Source organism: Misgurnus anguillicaudatus, unplaced genomic scaffold (assembly GCF_027580225.2).
Source record: "Misgurnus anguillicaudatus unplaced genomic scaffold, ASM2758022v2 HiC_scaffold_26, whole genome shotgun sequence".
In the NCBI taxonomy this organism is placed as follows: domain Eukaryota; kingdom Metazoa; phylum Chordata; class Actinopteri; order Cypriniformes; family Cobitidae; genus Misgurnus; species Misgurnus anguillicaudatus.
The window spans coordinates 3978863-3999297 of record NW_027395276.1 but is presented as its reverse complement, the minus strand read 5'-3'; the positions used below and the strand labels follow the sequence as shown (position 1 = coordinate 3999297).

At 36.6% G+C, this 20435-nt stretch overlaps 1 protein-coding gene and 1 long non-coding RNA gene across 6 annotated transcripts in view; one reads left to right on the top strand and one right to left on the bottom strand.

Moving 5' to 3' along the window:
- Positions 1-19910, top strand: part of LOC141362421 (tripartite motif-containing protein 16-like) — a 39241-nt gene extending 19331 nt beyond the window's left edge. The window contains exons 1-6 of one of the 5 annotated variants that reach the window (XM_073864466.1): positions 6145-7389; positions 16391-16486; positions 16572-16805; positions 16978-17131; positions 17283-17342; positions 17917-19910. In XM_073864466.1, the coding sequence (XP_073720567.1) occupies positions 6805-7389; positions 16391-16486; positions 16572-16805; positions 16978-17131; positions 17283-17342; positions 17917-18440 (1653 nt within the window). In that variant the 5' untranslated portion in view covers positions 6145-6804 and the 3' untranslated portion in view covers positions 18441-19910. Of the gene's footprint in view, positions 1-52; positions 807-6144; positions 7390-16390; positions 16487-16571; positions 16806-16977; positions 17132-17282; positions 17343-17916 lie in introns of those variants that run through there. The other 4 variants (XM_073864464.1, XM_073864465.1, XM_073864462.1 and 1 more) reach the window with 4 other exon arrangements.
- On the bottom strand, positions 10589-12556 carry LOC129453172 (uncharacterized). The gene is made up of 3 exons (XR_012368238.1): positions 12480-12556; positions 11894-12037; positions 10589-11593 (listed from the first exon to the last, which is right to left on the bottom strand). It is a non-coding gene; the product is annotated as an uncharacterized lncRNA (long non-coding RNA).
- Positions 19911-20435: the final 525 nt, after the last annotated feature.

Below are 20435 nucleotides of genomic sequence, written 5' to 3'. Positions count from 1 at the left end.
CAAATATTATAAACTAATGTACATTAAAATATGATGTTTTTATCTTCCTCAGATTTCAGTCTCTTCTCTCTGGATCCAAACACACCACACAGAGGAATCAGTCTGTCTGAGGAGAACAGAACAGCTACTTGTACTAGGACATTACAGCAGTATCCTGATCATTCAGACAGATTTAATGGTTGGCGTCAGGTGTTGTGTAGAGAGAGTTTATGTGGACGCTGTTACTGGGAGATTGAATGGAGTGGTGATGATGGTGTGTTTATATCAGTGTCATATAAGAGCATCAGCAGGAAGGGAGGAGGTCTTGAGTGTGGATTTGGACGTAATGATCAGTCCTGGAGTTTAATCTGTTCTTCCTCTCAATGTTTATTCGTTCACAATAATATAAAGACAAATCTCCCAGGAGTCTCCAGTAAAATAGGAGTTTATGTGGATCACAGTTCAGGATCTCTGTCCTTCTACAGCGTCTCTGACACAATGACCCTCATCCACAGAGTCAACACCACATTCACTAAACCTCTCTATCCTGGGTTTAGGTTTAACTTGTATGACTCAACAGTGAAACTATGTGATCTAACATTATAAATGATTCATGATTATACTGGTTAATATACACAAGTGTCACCTAAACCAGTTTATATCATTTTAAAAATCAAAAGATAAATTATAATTAATATTTGTTATATACATTTCTTTCTTATATCTTTGAGTTTTTTCTGTCTGGATTGTCTCTCTATCTTTAGTTTGAAGATTAAAACACATTAAAATCCAACATGTTGTACTCATGAGATGATCTTTTAATTTATTTCATGTTTCAAATAACAGATGTGCAATAAAGTTGTCATGAAACAGTCGTGACTAAATTTGTGGTCAAAAAATTTCATATTGATTAGTTGGTTTGTGACGTCACATGCTTCCACACCACGTGAACACACGACTGCATAAAGTATTCATACAGTGCAAGCTGCACGTTTATCAGGCGTTTCTTCTTACCGCATCAGATCAGTTTAAAGCAAGGCAGCGTTGCCCGGAACGCAGCGTTTCCAGATCCTCTGCCAGCTGATGTTTTTCTGCTGTTTAGAAACATCAGGACTGAAGCTCTGAATCAGTTCAGATAGATGATTTGTTTCTTTGTATTTCAGGGCTTTCACTGAGAATTTGATTGGCCGTATTTGTACTTTTATTACTTGGGATATTTTCCAAATTCATCTCTGCATGCATTATTTGTTGAAAGATGTTTTTACGAAGTTCATTAAAGAATCTAAACTGGACTTTTTTTCCTATTGGTGAAATCTTGGTTTGGATTTATTAATGGACCTCACACCTCAATTCCAGGACAATTGCTTTAATCACTGATTCCAATATTTTGAGCCAAATTCTGACAAGGATCTCTATTGGACATTGATGCTTTATGCGATAAAAGACCCTCTGAGCTTTATCTCTCAGTTTATTCACTGCAGGGTTCAAGTTTCTTGTAGATGTGATTTTTAAACTCAGGTAATTGTAGTGTGATGTGTGAGTTATTTTGTTAGTTTTTAATGTATATGTTGGTGTTGTGTTCCTTAGAATCTGGATCTTAGAAGTGATAATTTCAGTTTTATTAAGGTTGACTGTCAGGATGGGTTGCCTGATGAAGTTCAGTTGATCGAAACGTTGCAACGCAACTTTCATTAAAAAAAGTTTCAGCAAGCAGATAGTGTGCGAGAATTGTTCTTTGTATATGACTGTCAGGATATGACAGTATTGTTCAAGCATGTTCAGGTTTTGCTGTAAGCCGTGTTGAGTGACAACAGAACCAGATCATCTGCTTACTTTTTCTGTCTCTTTTTGCCTGACAGTCGGATCAGTTTGAGTGTTTTTCCTTATAGGAGCGATGATGTTCCTGTTAAATCCCTCCTGTGGCGTTGTTGCACTGCCTGAGTCTTCTTCAATGTTACACAGAGACACAGAAAACACTCTGAACTCTCAGAAACTTTACTGCAGTATGAGACTGTGATAGGTCAGAAAAATGGTTTAAAGGTGACATAAAATGATTGAACGGGGTATTTATCCTTGTTCTGTGATGTGACATGTAGACAAAAATGTTGGGTCTGTAATGCCTTTGAAGCTTTCTAAAAACCTCTCTCAGATAGCTCTATTAGGGTGGGGGATTTTAAACAAGTGGTTTTGCACCTATTTAGCTCCCCCTACTGGCTTAACTTGCAATCTCATTACTGATTGGCTGACTTTGCTGCCACTCAAAAAATGTAGCCAATTATTTTAAAGTCGAGGGGCAGTTAGATGCCTGTGATGTCATAAGCATCAGTTTTTCAGATTGGGCTGTTTTCTGGCTGACATTTCTAAAAAAGGAATTTCTATGAGACTGAGATGTCTAGCATATCTAGCACTTTTTGTTACAACAAAGACAAGGTAAAAATGTTTTTTCATTCTCTGTCCCCTTTAATGGACCTTTTCTGACACTACTCTAAAGTTCTGCTTTGTACCTTTTCAGGTACACTAAACATTATACAATATTGTATATTTTTGGGTACATTACTGTACTTTAAAGATCTTTTGTGTATGTATCAGGTGAAGAAACGATCTTTCTTGAACCGGCAATCGGTCCACATGGGTGCTCTTACAAGGAGGTTTATGGCTGTGCGTCAGACCCGTGACATTACTATGTTGAGTGTTTTATATATTTAGCAGCGCAGAAGGTTGTGGGTTTGAACCCAGGGAACACAAGTACTAATAAAATTTATATTTCACTTTGAATGAAAGCGTCTGCCGAGTGCATATATGAGTGAAGTTTATAAACTGCTGTCTGCTGTTACACTGACAATCTGCTAACAAGATCTGCTTCAGTGCTGTTTCATCCTGATTATTACTGATTTCATGCTGGTCTAGATACTGAAACCACGCTGTTTAACAGCATTAAATGCTGGTCAGCCAACATGAATTTGGAAAAGCTGTTTGCCCATGAGAAGTGTGCTGGTTAAGCTAGTTCATAAGGGACACCAGCATCAAAATATTGATTGAATGAAATCTTGAAATAAACCATTGACCAGACTTATGTAAAAATATGTTTTTTCATCTGTAGCACATCTTTATGATGTTACTCCTCATAAATAATGATATATTTTTGTATGATCCCGTGTTTCTGTTAAGCTTTCAGAATCACTCGTTCACCAGCTTTAACATCACATAGAATTCAGGGGGTGGGTCTGGGTTCCTTCTCATCACAGTCCGTTTGATTTTCAAAGTGATGATGGTTTGGCCTCACGCTGTCATGGTTACAACAACCCTTTTTGCATAAGATCAGTCTGTTGCCATAGCAGCCACTCTGAGCTTTTGCTGTCAGAAGAGAGAGACTGGCTGTTTCTCAATATGCGTTCTTCAGCGATCTTGCGTCCTCGTGTCCTCGCTCTACGTCATCATTAACGGTCGAAGTTCATTCCAATTCTCAAGAACGCAAGGACAGAGGACGCATGAAAATACCCGTATGTGTTCTTGATATCGAGGATGCATCGAGTGCAGACTTGCTGAAATCGCTTTACGCCCCAGAAGTCATTGCGGCAAAACTTCCGAGTTCGTTCTTCCAAGGTCGCCTAGGAAGACCGATCTCCACGAGGACGCAAGTCCGTTCTTTGCGTTCTTGGAATTGAGAAACAGCCACTGTCTGTATCTGTTACCATGGAGACCAGCGTGATGAGTGTAGCACCAGCAGCATCACATGGACAGTGAACTGATTTAACTGTAAACACAGTGGACACAGTATCATTTTACAATATAGTAAAAATCATGTAAAATACACTAAGATATCTTAAAACAAAGGTGCTACATGATGCCATAGAAGAATCATTTCTTTCTTACTTTTTTATAATCTAAGAACCGTTATTCACTATAATAAAACAGAAATGTTCTTCAAATGTTAAAGGTTCTTTATGGAACCATTCAACCAAAAATGGTTCTTTAATAATCTTGGCAATGTGAAGCACGTATTTTTTTAACCCTCTATGGTACGTGTTCCCTCCAGGTGTTACTTACTGTTCAATCTGCAGGAAACGTGGAAACGGAAGACTGAAATGTGTGAGCGGAGTGTAATAACATCTCTAAGGAGTTGGGTTAACACTGACATGATTAACTCTGTCAATTAACTCCAACTCTGTACAACAATTTACTCTAAATTATGTTTAACACTGAAACACTGAAATTTTAACGTTTGGTCTCAGGTGTTGTGTAGAGAGAGTTTGTGTGGACGCTGTTTCTGGGAGATTGAAGAGTGAAGATTATGTTGTGTGTATATATCAGTGTCATATAAGAGCAACAACAGAGGGAAAAGGTGATGAGTGTTTATTTGAATTTAATGATCAGTCCTGGAGTTTGTTCTGTTCTCCCTCTGAATGTTCATTCGTTCACAATAAGATAAAAACAAATCTCCCAGTAGTTTTCAGATCTTCTAGAATAGGAGTTTATGGATTGTCTGTCTAACTTTAGTTTGTATATTAAAACACATTGAAATGCAACATCTTAAACACGTTTGATTTATTTCATTTATATAATGTTTATGTCTGTATATCTGATAAATACAATCACTGTTCATGAGGAGGACAAATACTGTAATATATATAACACAGTTCTTCAGAAGTTTTGTTTCTGTGTTTCAGTTATAACTTCAAGTTTTTGATGAAATATTGGACTAGAAATCTTTGTCTTTGGATATTTGTTCATTTGTATGAAGTAAATCTCTGTGTTTGACTGTTTGATGTCTAAATCAACTTCATGGGCAAATGGGATTCAGATCATCAGGTTGAGCATCCAAATGTGACGTAAGAATTTAAATGAAACATCAGGAAATAAAGCAAAACAGAAAAAATAGAAGAAAATAAAAGTTTTCATAATAAAATAGAAGTAAAATAGAAGAAGTATTCATTAGATGCTATATCAGTTATTTACAGCAACACTCTGACAATCAATAAAAAATAAAACATTTAAATGATGCAAGTTATACAGTGTTTGTGTAAGAAGTAAAATCAGTCAAATGTACTTGGACTTCTGATTCTGTGTTTTTATCTAGAGATCTGCGAGAGATCACTAATGCTGCGGATTCCTGTAGATCCTAAAAGTAAGAGAAGAAATAAACATCACTCTGTCTTTAACTGGGTAAGACTGACTATATTAAATGTATGTACTTTTGGGTATAAATCATCTGTCCTTCTTAGACAAATTTACACAGATTTTTTTTATTTCAAATTTTGTTTATTTAAACAAAAATGTCCATCATCTGGCTTAATCATTTTCATAAAAATACATCCAGTTTGTTTTTTATATTCATAAAAAATAAAAAATTATTAAGCAATAAGTTGAGATATTATGTGGCATTAAGGCAATAAGTTGAGATATTATGTGGCATTAAGGCAAAACTAAAATTTTAACATTTAGTTAAATGCCTGTTATGTGGCTTTCAATTGTTATTTTTCCAGATTCAATGTTAAAATTGCTGCAGATGGTTTCATCAGGACTGTGTTGGGAATGTTATTGAGTTATTTTGTCTATGCATTGAACCCGTTAACCTTTACCCCTTTTAACCTCTTAGATCGTGTCAATTGTTTATGGTTTATCAAGACCGTAAAGCTCTTGTTTAGTTTTGCTTTGGGGCATTTTTACATACACCTTGTATACTACTTTATTCAGATTAGTGTTGTAGAGAATCGGTCTTGAGATAACTTTTTAAAGGTCTTCGTCTCGTCTCGGAATCGATCTTTTTACTCAGTCTCAGACGAAAAGGACTCGGAATTTTATTTCAAGACCGGTCAAGACCACAACTGATGGCATATCACGAAATTATGTTTTATCATTAATTATTAATAATTATTATAATTTACTGAGCAGTTTCAGTATTAAAAAGTAAATTCTTGATTTTATGCAAAATCCAATATCCGCCGTGTTATTCTGTCATCTTTTCTCCCTTTTCCCAAAACGCAATAAATGGCACTGTACTCTCCTCCTTTTCTGCAGAATGCAATAAATCCTCTCAACAAATCACAGCGCACCATTACACGCATTATAAACAAACAATGGCGGCACATCACGGAATTTTCCTCATCTTGTACTTTGTGATCAACAAACAAACAAAAACAAATGAATATGGCATTGAAAACCTGTGATGGTTTTCTGTGGTGGGAAAGAATCGTAAGCCATCAACATCTAAATGTGAGAGGCACTCGGGAGACGGAAAAATGCCGGTTGCTTGTTCTCCTGACAGCATTTTTGTCATGCTAACACATTGACCCCAGGGGATCTTGTGAAAAACGTTCCATTATTTTCCTCAAAGTCAACGAAAATCGAGCAGGACAAAAACATTTTACAGCTGATCTCTGTCAAAAAAGTTTAGCGACAACGTCCCAAGAATGACAGCAGCAATAACAGTGTTCTTAATATGACAAAGTAAGTGTTTTAATAAATGTCATTAATGCCATCAGTTTTTATAATAAATCTTTGAAAATCAAATTATGGATTTTAATTTTAAATGTTCTTATAACCTAAAGATGCTATGTGAAAGTTTGTAACAGAAAATAGTGGTTTTCATCTTGTCACTTTCTTGGTATAGAAAACCGAAAATTAGTCTAAATGGATTTATTGCGTTTTGGAACCAAACTCTTCATGATGTTTTGGGCACAGTTTGTAACACTGACATCTAGTGGACATTTAATGCACTAAAATAGTTTGCTTACGTTTTTCAAACACGGAAACATTTATTGAGAAGAGAAACCGAAACTACTGAAGAGTTTTTGAACGCGTGGCTGTGTTTGTGCAGTCAGTAAAATGGCGGAAGCGGCTCTTTTAGTGTCTCAGGATCAGTTCATCTGTTCAATCTGTCTGGATTTACTGAAGGATCCAGTGACCATTCCCTGTGGACACAGTTACTGTATGAGCTGTATTACAAACTGCTGGAATCAAGATGATCAGAAGAGAAACTACAGCTGCCCTCAATGCAGACAGACCTTCAATACAAGACCTGATTTAGGAAAGAATGTGATGCTTGCTAATATGGTGGAGGACCTGAGGAGACTTCAGACTGATCGATCTGCTGTCAGTTCTGCTGGACCTGAAGATGTGAAGTGTGACGTCTGTACTGAGAGAAAACACAAAGCTGTCAAGTCCTGTCTGGTGTGTCTGAACTCTTACTGTCAAACTCACTTTGAAAGACATGAAGAAATTCAATCAGGTAGACGACACAAAGTGATTGATGTGACAGGAAGACTTCAGGAGATGATCTGCTCTCAACATGACAAACTCATCGAGGTTTACTGTCGCACTGATCAGACATGTATTTGTTTGCTTTGTTTGGTGGATGAACATAAAAATCACGACACTGTATCAGCTGCAGCAGAGAGAACTGAGAAACAGGTATGAACAAATGAACAAATATATCAGGTCCGTAGCCAGCCTATTGAAAGGGGGGGTTCTTTTTTTCAAAAAGTGGACCTTTTTTGCAGTTTTCCTCCTCCTTTTGTATTTAATTATGAGCAGGGCCATATGCAGGATTTTATAAATACGGAGGTCCATATATGTATTTTTCTAGGGCATGCACCCCAGGAAAAAAATATTTCTCTGCTCTACATATATGAATTTCAAAAAACATCAGAAAACCAAAGAATCAAATAACTATATATTTCGAACCATGTCAGTATGCAGAAGATTTGTGTTGGTCATTATAGGAATGCATTGTAATTATTATTTTACCATCCTGCGCACAATGGGCTGTCAGTAAACATAGGCTTACTGAATATAGGATCATTTTAGTGAATTAACTAAAGGCCATCAATAATTAGTTTATTAAATTAATTCAAAATATGCACACACTTATTATACACTTAATATGCTTAAATACAACATCAGTAATGCAGGGAACTAGAATTGTATAAATGGGTTGGCAGAGGCTACTTTAGGGGGTCCATATCCCATGAAAGAAAACTGTAATTATTAAAAAAAGCATAAATGAATCTACGATTACTTCACATTACCCCATATTAGATAAATATTCTTCTTGCCCTGCATGCATTATACTAACTGTGTAAGATGTAAACATAATGCAAGCCTTAATTCTAAACTTCTCACATCTGATTTAATGTCTGTTAATGAAGCAAAAGGCTTCTTGTTAACTGCAGTAACTTTAGTAAAAGTTGTTCAGAAAATCAAAATTCCACGATAAACCTTAAACTTACTTTTAATAGCAGAGCTCAACACTACCCTGCTGAAAAAACCAGCATACCAGCAAATGTTGTGTTTTGGTGCTGGTTTGCTAGTGAACACCAGCTAAACCAGCATCAAACCAGCATCAGCACCAGCATTAGCACCAGCTAAACCAGCACCAAACCAGCATTAGCATCAGCTAAACCAACATTAGCACCAGCATCCCATGCTGGTCATACCAGCATATGTTGTGTTTTGGTGCTGGTATGCTGTGACCACCAGCTAAACCAGCATAGACCAGCATAATTCCCATGCTGGTCCATGCTGGTTTGATGCTGTTTTTTTAGCAGGGTATAGGAGTGACTTTCTCTTCTTTTGTTGTTTAATTAACTTTAATGACTTCAACAGGTACTGTTTATTGGGCTTTAAGACCGAATGCAATAAAATGTTTAAGCCAAAAGATGAATATGGGCTCATTTAAACTCCGTGCACGCGCATTACCGGTGGACGCACGTGATGCGTCGCGTTTTCAAGTTCAAGCTTCGCAGCAGTTCAGTACAACACAGTGAATCTAATCATACAGTAAAAAAGATATCTTAAAGAATTAAAGAGTGGCGTTGAATTTTGTTAATAAACACGCTGAATAATGGAAAGCGAATTACGGGAGGGAGTTAAAGCAGCGCATTAAATTTGGAGACCCATATGTGCTCAGCTGCAGTAATGTTTCTTGTCTTGTCACCTTGACAATCACTGCGTTTCATATTTCACATCATTAAACTGTATAATAGTCAGCGTTTGATTACTTACATCTTTCTTGCACTTCCACTAACTGCGCATCTGACCCTGCCCTGTGTGTGTTGCACCTCTGTCTGCCTGGTCTGATTTTATTGGTCATCTCGGAATAATCTTGACTTTATCTTACTTAATGGGGTAGCTCAGACCTGTTGGCTTGTGACACCACACTACCGCGAGATCTACGTATTTAAAAGCATACTGAGTCTTTAGGTGTGTTCGAGATCATCCGGCGCTGCGCAGACCGATCGGCGAGGTTTGCCGCTTGCAGTCGAGGGAGGAACTGAAGACGGAGCCGTCAAGCCGGACACCTGCTGCTTGCCGTAGTGACGTGTGCGCCGTGTTTCCTTGTTTTTAATCGCAAATGAAGTGAATGCTGAATTTGATAAAAACAAACCTTTTAATAAAAAGTTGCAACCAGAAACATTTTATATCGAATATTTTAATTGCTGCTTATACTGTATACCCGAAAATAACGGGAAACAAGCCTATATTATTAAAATACCAATAGAGTTTGTTATTTTCATTTTTATTTTATTACACGACACAATATAACATATTTAAGCATATTAAAGTGTTTTTTCCTGTTTTAAAACATGAATTTATAATGTTTATTAGTGGAACTAAAGGTTGGATTAAACTTGAAACGCACGTGATCGTTGTAATCAGTGAGGCAGCCAATCACGTAAAGCTGTTACGTCATCACAACTCCGTGCAGCCGCTCTGGAGAAGCTGCACCGGCTGAGCTAGCCGGCTACTCTCGAAACGCTCTCGCGGTACTTAAAAATCATATGACACAGTCACGTGCCTGCAGCGCCAGCTGAAGTCGGACAAACTCAAGAAGTCCTCGCTGCAGCTTGCAGCGCGATGACGTGGTGGATTAATCCAGTACGTAGTGGATGTTCAAACACGCATGCGCAGTGAATATAAATCCAAATCCAGTGCTCGGTTGTGTATTTGAACACAAACATTAACACATTTGCCGTCAAATGCCGATAAACGTGCTGTTGTCCTAGATTAGTTAATAAGTTTACGTGGATACCCACGTGCAAAATAAAACCATTTTCGCGTGTTCAGTGCAGTTATTTTCACATAATTTATCCATAAAAGCTGATCGTATTGAATGAGTAGGCTAACGATACCCCTTACGAAAATTAACCATGGTTTTACTACAGTTAAAACAAAAAAAAAAACATGGTACTGTAGTAAAACCATGGTAACTACAAAATAACAATAGTTTTGATAACCGTGGTTTTCAAAAACAATAGTTGGTGTAGTAAAACCATGGTTTTGCTGATAATCACACCAAAAACTATGGTTACTACACTTTTACCACAATAAAACCATGGTTAATTTTCGTAAGGGACTGTAAACTCATTTTACATTTTTAGCATTGTGTAATGTATTATCTTAACATGTGGTAATGTTAAGATGTATTAAACAATCATCTTTAAACAACAAGATAAGGTATATTAGCAATGATACATGTAACGTTTTAATCAATCATTTATTTGAGTGTTGTATTGAAGTTATTTAAAAAATATTCTATTATATATATATCTATTCAAGTTACTGTTAAATGGAAACAAAAATAACTTGTCATTTATTTAAGTTGCTTGTTTATTTAACTTTTACCCCACAGCTTGTTCAATTCACTGATGATCAGTGACTGCAAATATTAAAACATTTTAACAATAAACATTAGGCCTAAACATGAACTTAGTGAAAACTCAGCTAGTCATCTTTCTGTGATTTACTGTTTTCTACATTAACTCATTCTACATAATGTAAACAACATTCTGTAAAAAAAACATTGATATCTTCAGAATCAGCTTTATTGCCAAGTATGTTTTTGTCACATACAAGGAATTTGTCTTGGTGACATGTTACGGACATAAATAGAATGACTAAGTTAAATTAAAGACAATAACACACTAGTAATATAAAAACAAAAATAATTTAAATAAGCAGCATGGTACAGTAAGTATATATAAGTATATGTATATATATATTCTCCTTTTTTACAATTGTGTGTAGTGATGCCTGTATGGATGTTCAGATGCTGTTGTTGTACAGATAGATAATAGGTGATATTTACAGTAGCATAGTTTAGAATGGTAGTTTCAGATGTACAGTATGTGGTGAATATACAGTTATGACAGGTGTGGAAGTTATGGGTGCTTTAATTGTTTAGGTATATAACCTGAGGAACAAACTGTTGTTTATAGTGTTCAGTGCTTTGTAGCGCCGGCCAAAGGGCAAAAGTTCAAAGAAAAAGTTGGCTGGGTGTGTGGGGTTGACTGAGTAAAATCATGTCAAATGTCAAAATCAATGTGAAAGTAATGAAAATAACACTTTGATGCTCATTATATCATAATTACATTTCAAGACTTATCCTGTTTTTTCACAGGCAGGGTCACATATAACTGACTGCAGTCAGCACAGGTAAAGCTTTTGTCACAGTTTGATCTTAAATAGTTTAAAGTCAGTGCCACGCCACCAGTGCTTTACTGATGCAGAATAGATGAACAATTCATCCCTGGGACACCCTTCCTCCAACTCGACCTGGTGGACAGTCTGTAAATAAATCTCTACACCCCGGAGAATGTGTTCCAGTTGACAACACCTATTTTAAGAAAGAGAAGTAAATATTAAAAATTAACAAATGTATAGTCTAAATCTATGGATACTTTATATGAAATTAGAATAAAAACACTGTTACTATAAGCACACACACACACACACACACACACACACACACACACACACACACACACACTTACATTTACACGTTTGGCAGATGCTTTTATCCAAAGTGACTTACAGTGACATGTTTTAATTAGTATGTGTGTTACCTGATGATATTTGCTAATAATGTAATGCTCTAATTGAGCTATGGAATTTTTTTTTTAATTAAATAACTTACTGTCAAGCCAGACTACATGAGCCTTTTCTCTGAAAGATGCTTTACTAACAACATAGTGAAAAAGCTGGCATGTCAACAGTCTGATAAAAGCCACATCTCCATCTTCTTTAATGAGCAAGGGCATCTTGCCAAATCCAGTCAAATCTACAAAAAAACAGTCAAATCTCATTAAGTTGAACTTTTCAAATAAAAATGCAAAGGATTGTTAACATACAAGTACTAAGTCTCTTTTATAAAAAAAATCCAATCCAGATGTATTAATTTAAGATTAAGTGGCACTGGTTACAGTATGTGCACCTATTACTGGGCAACTGTCCTTTAAAAAAACATTCATCTAGAACAATGCAATAGCATTAGTTAGCCTAAAAAAAGCATTAGTTAGCTTAGCAAAATCAGGTTAGTTTTACATTAGACCTACAGTCTGTCCACGCGTGGCATTATGTTCTGAAGTAACGTTATGATTAAAATGAGAATCGCTGTTAGCATATTAAGTCACCTTTATACCGCTTCGGACACATAACACTAACGTTACACAAGACTATACATGTTGAAACAACAAATCAGTAAATAAAGATTAATTACCTACCTTTATACAATCACTGTTGTTAAATAATCCTTCGTTTATCGGCAGATTCTTCTTGAAATACCAAAGCACGTGCTTCTTCTTCTTCTTCTTTCCGTTTAATGGCTGCTCACTCCTTGGGAGTATTACTGCCACCTACTGTATAACTTGCGCATATGTGTAATGGATCTGAATTGTGAAGAACAAAAAAAAAAAAAAAAAAAAAAAAAAAAAAAAAAAACCCCTTTTGACACCCCAGAGGATCCGAGCCCAAGCTTCAGCTGACGCTGCGTGTTCAGCTCCTCCAGCTTCCACATTGAGCTCCTCAACCTCCTGGATGTTCAGAGCAACTTGCTCCTCCTCCTAGATCCTGTGATCTAGTCCTGTACGCTCTAGAAATATCATCACCTCCTTAAGCCTCTCTATATCCCTCAAACCCTCTCCCAATAAGTCCTTTATACTCACTGGCCTATTCTTTATATTACTAAAGAGACCACTACGCTGTTCTTCATATTTACTACACTTAAAAAGCACATGTTCTACTGTTTCAACACCATCACATTCATCACACATACCATTCTCATGCTTCCCCATTAATGCCAGTGTTGAATTTAACCCTGTATGACCCATCCTTAATCTAGAAATCATTACTTCTTCCTTTCTATATCTTCCATAACACGATTCTTTATTCCTCACTGATTTTACAATATTATAATACCACCTACCTGTACTGCTACTTTCCCATCTTTGTTGCCATATTCTTATCACTTCTCTATTAATTATTGATCTAACTTCATTTCTTCCTAAAGGAATCTTAATATCTACCATATCTTTCCCTAACGCCTCTTTTGCCAAAGTATCCGCTATTTCATTTCCTACTATCCCAATATGTGCCGGTACCCAACAAAAATATACAATTATACCCTCTATATTAAGCCTATATAATAAAGTATAAATTTCTACCAGCAGATCTTCTCTATCAGTTTTTGATGACAATATACTTTTAAGTGCTGATGCAGAATCTGAGCAGATTACAGTCTGCATCCTATTTGGCTTAATCTGCTCTAACCACTGCAATGCTACTATTATAGCAGTTAGTTCAGCTGAATATACAGACAATTTGTCACTCAATCTTAAACTTACTCTTATCTCAAATTCTGAAATGTATACTCCTACTCCCACTTTCTCTTCCACTGGGTCTTTAGATCCATCTGTATACATCTGTATACAAGAATAAAAATTTTCTCTCATAAAACCATTAATAACATAACTATCAGTATATCTTCCTTCTGCTTTTTCCCGATCCTCAAGCAATCTCAATTCAACATTAGGTTCAGGAATATTCCATACTGATACCCCATTTAGTGGCATATTGGGGCAAATAGCTACATTTTCCAGTCTACATTCTTTAACCCACTGTTTATACTTCCATCCAAAACTATTCTCATTATCCTTTTTATATTCCCAACAATCATTTAAAATTACTCGTGTACGATGGCTCTTATCACAACCCTGCAAATTAACCCAGTACATCATTGTAAGTTTTTCCCTCCTTAAGTCTAGTGGCATCTCCCCCATTTCAACCCTGATGGCATCTAGAGGGGTTGACCTTATTGCTCCACTACAGATTCTAAGTGCCCTAGCCTGTATGTTATCCAACTTCTTTAGTACTGATTTTGCTGCAGCTCCATACACCGAACACCCATAATCTATACTAGACCGTATTAACGCTTGATATACATGTAATAGTGCACTTTTCCTTGCTCCCCACTCATATTTGGCTATTGACTTCATGCAATTTATTACTCCTTTGCACTTGTTCTCAATTTTCTTAATATGTCCATTCCATGTTAATTTTCCATCAAATATTAATCCAAGGTATTTAAACTCTGTCACTCTTTCTAATACTTGACCATATAACTTCAAAATCACTTGTTCCATTTTCCTTTTCCCAAAGCACGTGCGATTGTTCATCAACAACAACATAGCACCGCGCATGCGCGTAACATTATATTCACTGCGCATGCGTGTTTGAACATCCACTACGTATTGGATTAATCCACTACGTCATCGCGCTGCAGGCTGCAGCGAGGGGTGTCTCGACAAACTTACTAACCAAAATGCACTGCTTCAAGTCAGCCGCCGATCGGTCTGCGCAGCGCCGCATGAAATCGAACACACCTTTTAGGTGTGTTCGACATCGGCTGTGGCTGGATGTAACCGATCGGCGAGATTAGCCGCGTGCAGGCGGGGAGGAGCTGGAAACGGAGACGTGAAGTCGGACGCGCTGTGGTTCCCGTAGCTTGCTGCATTTACGTCAGGCATGGCTGATCACGTGCCGTTTGCTTGTTTTATCGCAATAAACATGATTTGTAAGATGTAAACTACATAAAAAGTGAATTATACTGTTTTGAATGTCCGTGTATGAGCATGAGTGGAACTGAAGAGGATTACAGCATCTGTTTTTACAAGAATAAAGTTTAACATAAGCATATATTATTTAAATACCAATGTAGTGGGGTCTACGTTTTTTATCCATTTTATTTTGATGAAGATGATACAATATAACATCGCGACTACATGAAAAGAGCTTTAACTGTTATAAAAATACAGATTTGTGAGCATTTGTGGAACTAAGAGCGTAAAAATACACACGAAACACACGTGAGTGTTGTCATGTGGTGAATCCAACCAATCGTGAAACAGCTGTGTCGTCATTACAGCCCGTGCAGCTCCTCTTCGGGAACTGCGCTGGCTAAGTCAGGCGGCTGATCTCGAATCGCTCTCGCGGTACTTAAAAACCATATGACACAGTCACGTGCCTGCAGCGCCAGCTTAAGTCGGACAAAAGTACTAACCAAAATGCACTGCTTCAAGTCAGGCCCTGATCGGTCTGCGCAGCGCCGCATGAAGTCGAACACACCTATTTACTATTGAATCGGTCTCGCGGTGCTAAGACGTCACATGCCGATCGGTCTGCGCAGCGCAGCCAGAAGTCAAACGAGCGCTGAGCGTTGAGTCCATAGACTGTAAAAAAGATGGACGACGCCTGTTCGCTCTCTTCCATTGGTGAAAAGTGAAGCCGCCAGTTGCCCGATATGGCGCTGACATCTTGGGTCTTGAGTCTGCGCAATAGCGATTTCGGGACCAGTCATGCGCAGTAGTGAGCAGGAAGGGAAGGCGCGAAGTCAAAACCCCGCCCTCGCTCTCGTAGAATGCGCATATCACACGATATCGCAGCTGTCAATCATGACGTGACACCACCGTTTTTATATCATTAAATAACTAACTAAACACAAACCTATTTTAAAAACAAACATTTGAATTTACATCAGCGTGATAAAAACTACAGTAAATGACAGAAACCAGCTTCGGAAACAAGATAATTGAAGTGTAATTAATTTTTTTAGTTGGTCTCAAGTCCCATTGAATAACATGGGGAGGCGGGCTTTATGACCTATACTGGGACCGGTCACTGGGGGGCGATCGAGACGTTTTGGCTTCACTTTTCAGGGCTTGTGCGGCACGCTTGGTTGAGTCAAATAAAACGAGCATCAGAAAATGACAGAAATCATGCGTCCAGCTTCAATAATGTATCATATTAATTTGAAACAGGAACCCAGAATATTTGTCACAAGCATTGATTAAAACAATGATGACAATAATCAAGCGAAAAAACGACTTAAATTCTGGACCTTTTGGCAGTGAGGGGGGGTTCGTTCGAACCACCCGAACCCCCCCTGCCTACGGGCTTGTATATGAAATATAAATATAAAGCAGAAGTGAAGCGACTGCTTAGTGCCGCGTGGCCACATGAGGGCGCACAAGAGCAGAAGAAATGACCGCTTGACTGTAAAACAGAAATTAGTTTAGAAGATTACTCACTCAAACCTTACCTGACCAGTTGAGTTATCTGTTATGAATCTGTTGAACAGAGATTACTGGAGGACAAGCAGAGAAATCTCCATCAGAGAATCCAGGAGAAAGAGAAGAAGCTTCAGGATCTAAGAGAGTCTGTGAAGATTCACACGGTGAGTTTTGATGAATAAAGAAACATAAATACTGAAAGAAGTGTTTGAGATTGAGTTGAATGTTTCTCTCTGTGTGTGTTAACAGATCTCTGCACAGACAGCAGTGGACGACACCGAGAGGATCTTTACTCAACTGATCCGATCCATTGAGAGAAGACGATCTGAGGTGATACAACTGATCAGAGATCAGGAAAAGACTGCAGTGAGTCGAGCTGAAGATCTCTTGAAGAAACTGAAGCAGGAGATTGATGATCTGAGGAGGAGAAATGATGAGATGGAGAAACTTTCACAAACAAAAGATCACATCAGTTTCCTTCAGGTAACTCAACACTGTACACTACAACATACATTACAATAAATACATCTTGACTTTAATCTGATAGGATTGAGTTTTATTCATGTCAATAGAGTAAAGATCACTGTGTCTAAATCAACACAAATCTGATTGTTGTGTATTGTAGGTTTGATGTTTTTGTGTTGTGTTCATGTAGAGTTTTCAGTCTCTCTCTTCATCTTCTGGATCTTCAGACAACATCACTGTCTCTTTTTTTCTCTCTTTTGATGATGTGATGAAATCTGTCACTAAACTGAAAGAAAAGATGGAGGATTTCTGTAAAGAAGAGATTGAAAAGATATCTGAGAAAGGTAAAGAAACATCTCAAACTAAGACTGTGATTTACTCTCAGAAATGAGTCTTACAGTAACATCAAATATAACAGAAGAAATACAGAGCAGATTAAAATGATGATGATTTTATATGAGATTTAATCTGATGATGTCACTTTATTTTCTTTAGTTTTATTAATTGTAGTTATTCCCACCGATGAACCCAAGATCAGAGAGGAGTTCCTACAGTGTAAGACACATTTTATTATTATTATTTTCTCATTCATTACATTAAGATCATATAATACACTATAACACATTATGTAAGGAATAATTGATGACGGGCCGTTGGAATTATTCGAGAATAATGTTACATTTTACACCCCTGGTGTGAGATCTGCATCAATCTTTAGGTAGAAACACCCGTCCTGACTTCATCTCACTTCACACGTACATCAATAAACCTTCATGATGACTCTGATGATTCTTCACTGTTTGTTCTTGTTTGCATCATTTTTGTCCGCTTCAAAGCACTTCATACCTGAAACACCACACAAGTCTTGATGTTTTGTGATCCAGTCGTCTATCATCACTATTTTCCTCTTGTCAGAGTCGTTCAGATCTTTTCTTCTTCTAACAGATGAAACTGAAGAACTGACTGTTGACTTGTTGTCTAATATATCTGACTGTAATAATATAATCCATGTTATTCACTTCATCTCTATAAATGATCAGTCTATAGATACTAACCTGACCTTTACACTCAAATGAACAAATATTATAAACTAATGTACATTAAAATATGATGTTTTTATCTTCCTCAGATTTCAGTCTCTTCTCTCTGGATCCAAACACAGCATACAGATATATCAGTCTGTCTGAGGAGAACAGAGCAGCTACTGGCACTGACACAGATCAGCAGTATCCTGATCATCCAGACAGATTTGATTATCCTCACGTGTTGTGTAGAGAGAGTTTATGTGGACGCTGTTACTGGGAGATTGAATGGAGTGGTGATGTGTTTATATCAGTGTCATATAAGAGCATCAGCAGGAAGGGAGGAGGTTATGAGTGTGCATTTGGATTTAATGATCAGTCCTGGAGTTTAATCTGCTCTCCCTCTCAATGTTTATTCGTTCACAATAAGATAAAGACAAATCTCTCAGCAGTCTCCAGTAAAATAGGAGTTTATGTGGATCACAGTTCAGGATCTCTGTCCTTCTACAGCGTCTCTGACACAATGACCCTCATCCACAGAGTCAACACCACATTCACTAAACCTCTCTATCCTGGGATTGGGTTTTACTCTTCTGACTCAACAGTGAAACTATGTGATCTAACATTATAAATGATTCATGCTTATACTGGTTAATATACACAAGTGTCACCTAAACCAGTTTATATAATTTGACAAATCAAAAGATAAATTATAATTCATATTTGAAGTTAAATGAACATGAAACATTTACAAGTCTTTATCTTTAGATGATGACAGCCTCATGCAAAGCATTCTGGGAAACAAAATCTAAAGCAAAAAAACAGAAAAAGGTTGATAAGGATTTTTGGTTCCCAGAATGCTTTCCACGAGGCTGTTATTTTATAGTTTTATTCTGTTAATGTTTAATGTTCATTTAACTTTGAACAAACTCTTGCCAGTAAATAACATCAATTTAAATCTACAGTAAGTTACTGGAAAACAGCTTCAAGTATCACTGTAATTTCTACAGAATTTTTTTAAAGTGAGATTTTTCTGTCTAGATTGTCCATCTAATTTTAGTTACTGTAGCAAGCATTATGCAGAGCATTCTATATATACAAAGTCTAATTTACGTCTATTAGTATTTTAACAGAATTAAAGCGCTGTTTTTGAAAAGTGCGCATTTTTTATATTTTACTATGTTCTTACCTCAACTTAGATGAATTAATACACACATATCTTTTCAATGCCTGCACTTAATTTATGCACAGCGCGTCATGAATGTGTTAGCATTTAGCTTAGCCCCATTCATTCCATAGGATCCAAACAGGGATGAATGTAGAACCAAACACTTCCATGATTTCTTTATTTAAAGACTCTTACATGAGTAGTTACATGAGTAAGTAGAGTTTTTTACTACTAAAATGTGCCACAAGTTGTTCAGCCACTGTCTTCTCAATGACTTTTGAGGCAGTTGTCAGAATGCTTATCGGCCGATAGTTGCTAATCTCTTTCTTCTAGCCATCTTTATGTATAGGTGTTACTATCGCTGTTTTAAAAGCTGAGGGAAACACACTGTCTGAAAAACATTGATTAATAATGCAAGTAACTGGGTACACAAAGCAGTCCTTATGTTGTTTTTAAGTCCCCAACTTAGTATCCTTTGCCTTAGAATTAGACAGAGAGGAGATGATTTGATGTTTCTGTTCATTAATACAATCAAAATTAAGACCTTCTGGAGTATCAATGACATTCAATTTTCATTGCAGTTGTAAACATGAGTTAATTAAAAACAGTTAAAACTACATTATCCTTTAGGATTTCTCCATTTACTGCCAACTCTATCTTTTCATTTTGATATTGATCTTTACACATTAATTTATCAACTTTTGAGTATTCCCATGTGCTTGTCTAATGTGGTCTAAGAAGTAATTTGCTTGATCCTTTCTTATCTGTGATATAGTTTTATTTCTTAAGCTTTTGTATATCTGATGGTCTGTTGGTAATTTTGATTTTATATCTCTTTTTAGTGCTGCATCCCGTTTTAATAAGTTGCCATAATTCATCTGTAAAACATGGTAAATTCATTTTTCCATTGCGCCTCTTTTGTTTAATGTTTGTAAACTTCTGTCTCCAGTTAATCATCTTTAATTCATTTCCCGATTTCTCTCTGTCATGTTTCGGAAAAATTAGAAATGTCTTTAACATCCGACACCGTTTGATTTTTATATCGTTCTTTGGACAATTTTCTTGAAACTAACATTAAATTATGATCAGAGATTCCTGTGATCAAGTTGTATAATCTTCATTATATGATCACATTTGTTTACAAAAACTAGGTCTATCAAAGTTTGAGACAATTTTGTAATTCTAGTGGGAGCTTTTATTATCATAAAAAGTCATTTGAAACTGATTCATAATATTTTTTAGTTTCTTCCTACAGTTTTTGTTTAGCCAATTTATATTAAAATCTTCAAGTAGTATGCACTCCTTTGCATTACATTGTTTTAAAATTGTGTTCAATTCTTCATAAAAATGATCTTTAGCGTTTGGTGGTCTGTACAACACGATAACATTGAATGACATTTCAGGAGATTGAGTTATTGTAACACCAATTCCTTTAATTTCATTATCAGGCAAGTCAAA